Here is a 12,719-nt window from a genome sequence, read left to right as displayed (position 1 = left end):
TTTTGATTTGTTTACGTTTTGATAGATTGTGTCATGATATTAAGGCGCCTACCACATGTGCATGCTTGAACACAGTTTTGCTAGCGCATGCTTCTCACATGAAAAGATGTAAGACTGACTTATCCACCACATGCATGCGCAAGCCACATTCTTGCCGAGATCGTCGGCGTATAAACAATGTTTCTCAATGAACAACTATTTCTTCTGCTTTAATTTTTCCAGTGTTTGCTAGTGACAAAATTGATAATGCATAAATAAAATATTTTTTTTCATAGTGCGTATTTTTTTATTCCTGTAAGAATAAGCTTTCGATTTGATCTTCCACAGAGCGAGCAGAGATTTTTATAATTCAATGAATTCAGTTGCAAACTGACGATTATATGTACGTAAATCTGCCATTTTATAGCAGCGTGCGCGCATTTTAACACCATATTTTGACTGACAAAGAGCGGCTTGAACACTGAACTTCCAACCACACGCGCAGACAAGTTTCTACACGAAGGCATGCCTGAATTTCAAGCAAGTTTAAAAACCATCAAGACAAACTTTGGGGCTTGCGCATACTACAGTTTTACCAACTACACGCACAATTTTCAGTGTTCAAGCCGGCATGCGCAAGCAAATCTGTAGTTAAGCATGCTCGTGTGGTAGACGCATAAATTAATTCAACAGCTTGACCATTGTGGACGTGTTTTATTCCTCTGCACCTTCCAAATCAAAAGCAAGCTTAGCACCTCGCAACCCTCATGTCCGTCCGTCCGACCGCATCGGACTCTGATGTTAAGTATGAGGATGTCATTACCACAACAGTTTAGCATACACCAGATAAAGTAGCGCGTCTTCAGTGACTGTTCATTAACAAATGAAGTTTGACGGTTCGCACCGTAGTCGCGCAGGTGTGCACGGCCAGTTTTGCGTTGCAGACGCTCCCGTATCGCGTACCGCGTCCCCTGTCACTGACGCGTAGGTTTGTTCTAAGCTTAAATGTGGAGTAAAATAACGTAACGGGTGTAAAGTTTGACGCCGCGTTTCCCCGAGTCCGCAACAATCAATTATGTCAGTGCGTGATAGTGTTAATTAACTAGAAACACCATGATGTCGTTATTCTTAAGGAAAAATGTATTTCGTGTAATATCTTCTACACTTGACTAGACTTGTGTGAACCGAGATCATGCCGGGACCATATTTTATTTGTATGCACTAAAAATATAATAAATTAAAACTTAGATGTTTCTATATAGGCCAATCAAAATCGGTCCAATATTTTCATCGCCCATTCAATGCAAACAAACAAACAAGCAAATCAAACATAACTATGCCTTTTCGCTATTATGTCCTGTGAATGGACAACGTCCTTGCAACACGAAAAAATCATCGAGCGTGTCCCATGTTTTCGTTTTTCCTGGTCACCGCGGTCGCATGTCGTGTTTTTTGTGGTGAGATTGCGTTTATGAAATGTTTATTTATTCGCCTCCCCCTAAGCACCCTGTGAGGTCCTAAATTTAACCTTATGCCCTCGTAATTAGATCGGAAATTGATACACAAGTCCATCGTCTACGAGTTACATAATTACGTATTTAAAGTCACACATAATTCTTCAAGCCCCATAAGAGCAGCGGTGATCGCGATAATAGAATACAATAGCATTCCCTGGAAACCGTGATCGAAGTACTGTTGCAGTTACAGTAGGCGTTAAATAATCATTTACATTTTATTTCATTATTTTGATAGTGAAATGCAGGCGCGGCCACAATGCTACCAATATTATATATCAAAATATGTATAACTAGATAACGCCCGCGAGAACAGAACATTTTTCCGGGATAAAAGTATCCTTATAAGGGACTCAAAGTATCTCCATACCAAATTTCAGCAAAATCGGTTAAGTGGTTTGGGCAAGAAGAGGTAATAGACAGAAATATACATTCACATTTATAATATTATTACTTAAATAGTATGGATTAATTAAGTCAAGACTTACAATTTGTACAAATTGTTGAACTTGGTAAGCCGTCAACTACAGCCCGAAAGCCAGGATGTGTTACAAAATTGCAAACAAAATTTGACAATTTAATGTCTAGTAGTTGGAGTCCAATCACTGGACAAACCCTATAGATAAATAAAGATAACCTCAACGATAGAGTACGCCATCGGATACAAAATTAAAATCATACTCCGTTCCGGCGGCGGTCCGGATCCTAAGTCAATAAATTGTAAATCCACCGACAGCACCCACTGTGGGAGGGGAGCGCATTTCTCATGTAGATTGAAAAAGTTTTCAAATAATCTGTTATACACTGTTGATAATCTTTTACATAACGGACGGTGGTTTTTTGGTTAAATAAATGCACGCAGTACGCGGGATAGTTAGCTTTAACCGACTTTTAAAATTAGGTTATTGTGTAAAGCAGTATGGAGAACTAGTTGGTTTCGTGTTTAGTCTTGAATTCTTGACACTACAACAAAATCAACGCTGTACCAACATTGTTCCAAAATTTGTACCTACCAGTCATAATAATCGCTTTTAGATTGGCTGTCTATATTCAATCAGGCACTATTAGGTATTCCTCGTCCCAACTCCACCAATGGTTAAATGAGCCGAAACGTAGGAATGTGCAACGATCCTATTCCTTCTCTTTATGTCAAGTTCTTTTTGATTCTCTACAATCTTTATTCGTCCCAAAGTTAAAATACGTACACTATACACGTGTAGCGCATTATACATAATGATGAGTAACGATCACAGCAGATGATTTACACGGCACTCAGCCAGATCGCGCCAAAAAACTCCTGAATTAATGGCTCCCTCATAATCTATGTATTAACGCTTTATGTTGGTAACTCTATCTTAGGGAGGCTTTGGTCTTCAATAAATTTATGATTTCTATGCATAGTCTACAGAAAAATTATGATCTGATGATTGTACCAGTTGTTGTACATTTTATTTGTCCAATGACTGATAGCTGCAGTTTGTACTCAAAAATATAGAGGTTTCAATTCGACATTACGTAACCATCAAGCCTTCAGCAATTAAACGCACTACACGTCACCGTACTCGGCCACCGTGACCGAAATCGGTTGGAAGCCATTACGCCGACAGGCGCGGTGAGTTGCGCCTGATTTATGCTCGGTTATTTCATCTGCCCGCGATGTCCCCCTGCGAGCGGGGGTCATACGCCCCCCCCCCCCCCCCGCGGGGGGTCACGACGGGGGGTGCTTTTTTACACGGCTTATCGGTGTTATTGACTGATAAAGTCGCGTTTGATATGAAATTTTGTTTAGTTTATTCTGGATTAGGGTTATTTTTTCGGGAACTAACCATGCTATGCTACCTTGAATAGATTTTTGACGTACATGATCAAATCTATACATGACGAACCAGAAAGCGAAGAATATACGTGGGAAAGCCATGCTTCGGCACGAATGGGCCGGCTCGACCGGAGAAATACCACGTTCTCACAGAAAACAGGCGTGAAACAGCGCTTGCGCTGTGTTTCGCCGAGTGAGTGAGTTTACCGGAGGCCCAATTCCCTTCCCTATCCTCCCCTATTTCTTACCCTTCCCATTCCTACCCTCCCCTATTACCCTATTCCCTCTTAAAAGGCCGGCAACTCACCTGCAGCTCTTCTGATGCTGCGAGTGTCCATGGGCGACGGAAGTTGCTTTCCATCAGGTGACCCGTTTGCTCGTTTGCACCCTTATTTCATAAAAAAAAGCTCTGCAGCATTGCATTTTCTGACTTTTCTTGTGGACTAATTTAAGGAGCCGAATTGGCAACAATCTTTTAAGCAACTAAAGACAACTATCTAGGATTATCACACTAGTAACATCACGTAAATTTGAAATGTGTGCGCTACCTGATTGCCACGCCAAGGCTACACACCAGCTTAAACTAACGACCAACCCTCTATTTCAGAGTTTAGAAGAGCGGGAAAAGCGGCACTCCAGCCACAAGGAGCAGCTGGCGCGCGAACAGCGGTACCTGAGGCGGCGGCTGGCGCAGCTGCGGGCCTGCCACGACGCGGCCGAGCTCAGGCCGGTGGCGTCGCACAGCGCGAGAGCGGACTCCCTCAGCTCGCTGGAGTCCAGCAGCGGGGTCAGCACGGCGGACCGGTCGCCGTCCAGCGTGTCAGAGAGTGGTGAGTACCGGATACGAGTCATAGCAAATAGCAGAAGCGAGCGGAAGAGCTGAAGAAGTTGTGTACAATGTATGTGGCTTCGAATTAGTTGCCACTTGTCTACGAGAAGAATATTCTTTATTGCAGACTTTGTACACTTGAGTTTAGAGTTTGTAGACATCTGTGTATAATGTGGCATCCAATTTGGTGCCATGTCTCGACGTGAAAAAGGGGGGTAATCTGGCTTCGAATTATTCGCCATGACGCCAGATGATGATGTTGAATATAACGTCTGTGGCATTGAATATAGATTACATTATGAAGTTGTGTACAATGACAAATGGCTTCGATTTTATTAGAAATATGTTGGACTTGGGAGGTTTTTTATTTCGTCTGTTGAATATTACAATACATATTATTCCGAATTCCGAGTCATTGTATTGTTAGTTTGAATATAACGAAACCTAAATGACGTCGCGAAAAGGCAAAGGAAAATAGAACCCGAACGCAGAGTAGACAGAATAACTTTAACTACCACCAGTTATAGTATTCAAAGTCAAAAAAGTCAATTTTTTTTATTCAGAAAAGGTTTTATTCAAACACTTTTTTTCGAAACTTGAAGTCTCCAATGTTTAATTTTCTATATAACTTAAATCGTCCAATCCCACGCTCAATCAACCTCTGAAAGCCTAATTATAATCTTCGTTCGACAAAATGGCGGCGACTCTTTGTGCGCTTATCGCGTATAGATATTGGTGGTATTGTCAACGGTTGTGATAAGAGAGATCAGACATGTTAATGCCGGCTTTGTGGTATCGACAGGCGACAGGGATGGCGCAAAATGGCTGCCGGATATTGACAATTCGGCGGACGGAAGTTCCGAATTCAAAGTTTTTTTTTTTCATTTTACGCTTGGCTTTTGGCACTGGAGTTGTGTGAGTTATGACTGCCCAAATTTAAAAAGTCAAATTAAACGCAAAATTATAATCAACGTTTGCATGTTTTTGTATTATCATATTTTAGTGTTGCTATCTAAAAGCTACTGTGAAATACTTTCTTCTTTAATAAGATTATATAAAATTACAATTTCTAGAAAGAGGCGAAGTATTTTACCTTTAAATTAATATTATCAACCGATATTGAAAATGTTTTATAAATTACTTCGTAATAGAGTTACGTTGGTAAACTTTGGTCGGTGGCATTAATATTTAAAAGCCACGAATTTCTTCGAAACCGCTGCGAAGTACAAATTTACAAAACAAAGGAATTTGTAAGACGGTAATTATACCTAATATGAAATAAAGCATTCAATTGCATTTTTTTTAATATAAGCAATAATTATTATAGCGTCCACATTTTTAACAGACTTAAAAAAAGGGGGAGATTTTGACTGAATATTATATTTGTTGTTTTATGATTGTTCCCGGATAACTTGCCCGCTTGTGAACCGATTTGGATTATTCTTAAATATTCTTAAGCTTAATCTTCAAAGGTTGTCCCATGATAAGAAAATATTGGTGGAAGTCGTTTTTTTTTAATTATTATTTACTTACGCAAAACTGGTAAATGTCAGCCCTAGGCAACTGTCAGGTCGCAGCCCTATGACAGGCATTTCCCAGGCATTGTGCTATATGATAGATGACTTTTTATACCTAAATATTAATTATTTAATGAAAGCATTTTTAACTAAAATTTACACTGTTTCGGAAATAGCAATATAAACCAACAAAATCAGACACAAAAAGCGTTTTAAAAAATCTAAACTGGTATGTGGCAGCCCTAGGCAACTGTCAGGTCGCAGCCCTATGACGGGCATTTCCCAGGCATTGTGCTATGATACATGAGTCGAGATTGTTCCCAATGCGGACAGTATTGGCTATTGTATGGATACAATTAGGGAAACTGTTAATTTAGAAATTCTGAACAGAAATGTCTGCGCAAATTCCTAGAACCGGTATTTTGCTACCCTGGGCTATAAACACTATTTCTATTGTATGTACTATGTAGTTCACGTGAGATTATTGTGGTGGAACGAGCACTAGCTATTATTAATGCTATGTGTGATATAATGTGGGCTATTGTACCTGGATTTAAAATACAATTTAATCCAGATGTTCTGAAATAGCGTTCGTTTATCTTTGAAAAAGTATGAATGAATAATTTCTTGATTAGCTATTGAAATAAAGCTCCACCTTCTATTGTAACCGTCGTTAAATTGTAATAACGTTTCTGACCCAAATAAAAGTAATAAAAGAAAAGCTTGTCCAATCTTTGGTCGAAGTTTCTTATTCCGTAAGAAATCTGTAACCAGCAGTATTCCCGGACCAATATGCCCTGCAAACCGTAGAAGAGAACGTATTCCCTCTTAAAAGGCCGGCAACGCACCGCTCTTCTAATGTTGGGAGTGTCCATGGGCGACGGTAGTTGCTTTCCATCAGGTGGCCCGTTTGCTCGTTTGTCCCCTTATTTTGTAAAAGAAATCTCGATATTTGAATTCTATTTTAGTTTTTCACAAGATTTTAGCTGATGATGATGAATAAATCAAGTCTATATTGGTGTCGCGGAATCCGCAAGTCGGAGTGTATGTCCTGAGTGGGTCGAGAAAGTTGCGACTCGAGACTCGAGACGTTTCAATCACGACGAGTATTGATTGAATGAAAAATTTAAAACTCTTTTACATATTTTATCTTTTCAGTTATTTTTAATCAGTCTTGGCTTTTTATGATAAGTATTATGGCTTATGGTGATAAGTATTAAGTATCTCCTGAATTGAAATAAACTCTTATTTCAATTCAGGAAATACTAATCAAAACATTTTTACAGATATTAATATTGTCAATATAACTTTAGCCAATTTCATATATTATAACTAGCTGTAGCCCGCGACTTCATCCGCGTTAACATAGTATAATAACAAAGATGGATAGTTTTCTCCGTTTTGTTTTTGTGGTTCCTTATACAAAGGGTAAAAACGGACCCTATTTAAGCAAACGTCAAACGCAAACGTCAATAAACTTTCATGTTTCTAACTCAAGAAATGACGGACTTTCATTGAAACTTTCTACCCCAATTTCACCCCCTTGGGGGTAGAAGTACCAGAAACACTTAAATACGTATCCATTCATTTTTAATCAGTAGCACAATAATAAAGTTTCATGTTTCTAACTCAAGAAATGACGGACTTTCGTTCAAACTTTCAACTCCAATTTCACCCCCTTGGGGGTAGAAATTCTAAAAACGCTTAAGTACCTATCCATTCATTTTTAATCAGCAGTCCAAAAATAAACTTTCATTTTTCTAACTTAAGAAATGACGGACTTTCATTCAAACTTTCAACCCCAATTTCACCCCCTTGGGGGTAGAATTTCCAAAAACGCTTAAATACGTATCCATTCATTTTTAATCAGCAACCCAAAAATAAAGTTTCATGTTTCTAACTCAAGAAATGACGGACTTTCAATAAAACTTTCAACCCTTATTTCACCCCCTTCGGGGTAAAATTTTCAAAATTCCTTCCTTAGTGTGTGTCTACTTAATAAAACAACCCTACTCACCAAATTTCGTGGCTGTGACTTTTACAGTTTTTGCTCAGCGATGATGAATCAGTCAGTCAGTCAGGACATGTAATTTTATAAGTATTAATTGATACTTTGCCCCATATGATTTATAATTGAGTACACTTATCTATATATATAAAAATCAATTGCTGTTCGTTAGTCTCGCTAAAACTCGAGAACGGCTGAACGGATTTATCTTATCTTGGTCTTGAATTATTCGTGGAGGTCTAGGGAAGGTTTAAAAGGTGAGAAAAATTCGAATAATTGCCGGGAAAATCCTCAAAACAGCATTTTTCTATTTCCCATACAAACGTTTTCTAAATAAAATGGAGAGTCAATTTGTAATTTATTACCGCTGCATAAAGTTCAAATTCGCGTGCGCGTTGGAGGACCTAATATCGCGTTCTGAAACTCAACAAAAGTGAAAGTGAATCGCGAACGCGACAAAATTGCATAGTCTCAAAATACATAGTACATAAATAAACACAATTTTAGCTAACTTCAGTTGTTACTCTGTCCGATTATTTTTTTATTTTAGCTAACTTAAGTTGTTACTCTGTCCGATTATTTTTTTAATAAGACTATATAGAAATCGAAAGATAAATCTATATATATATAAATCAATTGCTGTTCGTTAGTCTCGCTAAAACTCGAGAACGGCTGAACGGATTTATCTTATCTTGGCCAATTTTGATGAAATTTTTTGTGTGTGTTCGTGGAGATTCGAGAATGGTTTAGATTTACAGTTTGGTCTACTGGAAAATGTTTTTTCAATTGATTTCTTATTTATAAGGAGTTGTTGATTTTGGAATGTTTTACATTAGATCCGGCGGACGGCGCTATCATCGCATTCAATATTATTCTATTTCAATTTTAGTTTGTCCTGACAGATGGTGCTACGATTAATTTGAAAAAAATTTTGTTATTCAATTCATGTGCTGAATAAAAATATTAAATAAATAACACATAGGCTACAATTTTAACCGACTTTCAAAATGGGGGAGGTGTTATGTTCGTTTTCTTATATTCAACGATTACTCCGCCGTTGGTTAACCGATTTTCAAAATTTTTCTTTTGGTATATAGGGTATCATCCCAATTTGGTATTATATTCAGAAAAGTGATGATCTGATGAAGGATCCATAAGTAATCGAGGGAACTCCTCAAAACTTATAGGGAAACATATGGTGACTTCGGTTTCGTGAGAAGTATTCTAAGCATATGCTACCAACAAGTAAGATTTTGCACCGAGATATACCTGGTATACTGTGGTTCGGAAGGTGCTGAGAGAATTCCTGATTCTTTATAGATACAAGTTTGGGAGTTTCGGCGTTGTTTTAAGAACAGAAAGCATATGCTACTATGCAAATTACATTCTTCATCATCATCATCATCATCATCACTACCATATCATAGTCTTTTAGATCGAGACTCGAGTTTGTCAAGCGATAATTAAAAAAAATCTATATCTACCTAATATTATAAACCTGAAGAGTATGTTTGCTTGAACGCGTCAATCTCAGAAACTACAGGTCCGATTTAAAAACTTATCTCAGTGTTAGATAGATCATTTATCGAGTAAGACTCATCATTTATCGAGAAGGTTATATTATATTATTACTCTAAGACTAATACGACAGAAGAAACTCAGGAAAATGTGGGAAAAACGGGGGAAATATTTTTTATGGGAAAATGTACCTACGGATTCTGTAAAATTTCTAATTTACGCGGGCGAAGCCGCGCGGGACATCTAGTCTTATATATAAAAATGAATTTTCAAATGTGTTAGTCGCGCTAAAACTCGAAAATCGCTGAACGCATTGGTCTGATTTTAGTCTTAAAATATTCGTAGAAGTCCAGGGAAGGTTTTAAAGTGACACGAAGTTCACCGGGACAGCTAGCAGTTTATACAAACCAAGATCTAAAATTACCAATTAATTTACATGTGAAAAAAGTCGGTAGAAATTCAATACTTACGTTATTATAAGTAATAACGTAAAAATTGTATTTCTACCGACTTCTTGCGTAAGCGTTTGCGTAAGCGTAAACGTTGCGTTTGATTATTACGTAAGCGTAAGAATATAGAGACAAAATATACTCGAAAATGTTCTAAGGACGCATTAAAAAGTTAGCTATTATAAGGCAAGCAATTAATGTAATTCCTCCAATTAATTAAAACCTCCACAAAAATGAACAAAAGGTAGCCTTGTTATTTAGTATCTCAGCCTCAAAGGAGACTTCTCCGCTGGGGTCTCTTTGTACCCCCGCACCCCCGGGACCCCTGTATATTGTAGCCGGTATATTTATGCACCAACTTTGCCAATTACTGTCACCTGACTAGACAAAGTGGGGTCTTAATCGACCCCATGCTGAAAAATTATTGTGGAATACTAGGCTTAGACCGTAAAATCTTTTTATCTAAGGCCTTACAAAAAATGATAAGTTTATTTATTAAGATAAAGATATTCGAAATCTCCTTTGGCCGTATTTATTTTCGGGATAAAATCTGTCCTTAGATATCGTTTAATGTTTCCCTGCACTCGAAGTATCTCAATTACCATCAAAATCGGTTTAGCAGTTTAAACGTAAAATGATAACAGACAGACACTGCCGAATTTATTATAATAACGTGTGGCTATAAAAGTATTATGGTCTGACACAGAAAAACGTGATGAGTCGTCACGTAAATCATTTAATGCGACTTCGTTTAAAATTGACCAAAAAATATGTTGTTTATTATTGTTCAATGATAATAATTACTACGTCTTGATATGTAATATTATATAAGATTCATAAATTGTTATAGGTATAATGAAAATCTTAGTTTATGTTAGAAAGCCATAAATAATAACATTATTGTCCTTAAGGTCATGTGTAGGAAACACAAGCTGTGCTACTTAATCAAGTTAAAATATTATACTCGTCCAAATATTAACCTTTGTCGCTGACATAGGGGACGGTAGCTTGTAAGTTGTACAAGTTCATAACAACTTCGTCGCTGTTTACACCGTCCGACACGATAATCGGATGTCGTGCCCAGGAATCAAGATACATGCTATCAGCAGCCTCACCCCGAAACTGATACGATTTTGATTTACGAGTCTGATTAGTTCCAAATTGAGCCGCATCACGAGCGTGCGCTAGTGTAGCTGTCAGGAGTGGGAAAAGCCGTTAAGATCGAATTACATAGTTCATAATTGAGTCGCAGCACGATTTTGCGATAGTATATTATAATATGTCGGAAGTAGCAAAATCTCTTGAGATCGAGCTGATTCGATTCTCGATTCGATTTTGATTCTGTCAGGAGTAAGACAGCAGATCAGTGTCACATATTTTAAATCGGTTCAGCAGGTTTGACATGAAAGCGACGCAGGCAGTCAGATGGACTTCACAGAGTTCACAGTATATCCTAAGTTTAAAGTTAAAGTAATTGCTTACAAGACGAATCTAAAAGATATCATTTAGATAATATCGTATCGTATCGTGTAAACAGTTCGGACGAAGACAAGACAATCTTTGAACAATTTATTTGAACAAAATGTGGAAGTTCAGAACTCGTAATTGGATACATAAAAAGCCTTCGAGGCGTGAGACGACAAAGTTTAATTAAAACCGGCGCAGCATTTAGCCGCTATCAATACGTCAGTATCACACAGAGGAAAGGGGTGTATTGTTATTTCTGATTGGCATCCCCCATTTTCATTTCTGATATTAAATAATGAATATTTCTGTAAATTAGACAGCCATATTTTCATACCGGTTTGTGTGAGGAGATGGTGTTTGGCTTACTTCAGTATTATTATTTTTTATAAGGAGACAAGTTGCAACATTTAAATCGGTAGTATTATAATATTATAATACCACTAGAAATTACTAGTTGTTCCGAACAGAGTGTTTCCTCCCCAATTGACGGTAATTCGCTCGAATTTTGTATTTAAGCTTTAATTCAGTTAAACTGATTGGTCGATATGTACTAGAATCAGTAGCGTTTGGTAGAATTTAGTAGTATTTGGTAGAACTGCGGTCAGTCTGTGGTGCAACTGAGCTTAACCACATTATTCGTATACACGGGTAAAAACAGAAGTATTTTATTTTAATGGCTTATGGACTTTATGTATGGGGGAAAAGGTTCCAATTGATAATGTTTGGATGCACTGATTTGTAGTGTAGTAAAGGTGAGTAGACACTATTATAATTTACGATTTATTTTTGTCTTCGTATCATGTTTGTGAAATGTTGTAAATACCTCAACAAAATTCTTAAAAACCTTCTAAATAAGATTTTTCATAGATTCCTTTTCAATAAAAAGATTTTATTGTTCATTTATTTTCATAAAAAATACTACTCAAGAACCTTTCTGTACTTCATTCAGTTTGTTCATTAAAAATCGAATTAAGTAAAAAATTTCTGTTCTTTAACCAACCTTAATAATTAGGAAATATCTATGGGGTTATCATACCTACGTAGTACGTATAGCGTTACGAGATTTAATTGCGGGTGAGGTGATGTGATTACAGTATTCGCATGAACGCGCGCGGCGGGTGGTGTGCGCTCACCCTTTAGATGTATAGGTATTATACCATACTAATTAATTTTCGATATTTTAAAATTGATAAATGAAATAAAGGAATGTAGTTAAATAGTTAGGGAGGGGTAGAGGGGATTTCGCGACAAGCTCGAGCGTGTCAGATTAAGCTTGTATCATGTATAGGCTTCCGACTTATTGTGTCTAGTTATCATGGTATAGAAATCAGATTTCTCACGTGGTGGGTGAAAAAAAAGTTATTTTCGAATATTTAAGTGTCATCGGATCTATCAGATTATGATAGGCGATGTTTAAAATGGCTGCAGTTTCTGAACCCACCTCTAAAATAAAAAACGCTCTTATTATTTTTTATTACTTTTACCTAATGTAAAAAACCTACTAGGTCCCAATCTCCATGATGGGGAGCCCAGGGTGCTATTCGTGTAGTCACTCGAAATACATGAATAGCACCCTAGGCTCCCCTACTATTATGGCAATATTGATTTGGCATGCAAGTTTC

The 12,719-nt window shown here is 37.4% G+C and overlaps 1 protein-coding gene across 2 annotated transcripts in view; it reads left to right on the top strand.

Moving 5' to 3' along the window:
• LOC121733996 (max dimerization protein 1-like) overlaps positions 1–12,719 on the top strand; it is a 315,406-nt gene that overhangs the window by 284,112 nt on the left and 18,575 nt on the right. For both annotated transcript variants that reach the window (XM_042124409.1, XM_042124408.1), the window contains exon 5: positions 3,917–4,139. In XM_042124409.1, the coding sequence (XP_041980343.1) occupies positions 3,917–4,139 (223 nt within the window). The remainder of the gene's footprint in view (positions 1–3,916; positions 4,140–12,719) is intronic.

Source organism: Aricia agestis, chromosome 14 (assembly GCF_905147365.1).
Source record: "Aricia agestis chromosome 14, ilAriAges1.1, whole genome shotgun sequence".
Taxonomy (NCBI): Eukaryota; Metazoa; Arthropoda; class Insecta; order Lepidoptera; family Lycaenidae; genus Aricia; species Aricia agestis.
This window is presented reverse-complemented; position numbering and strand designations above follow the sequence as displayed.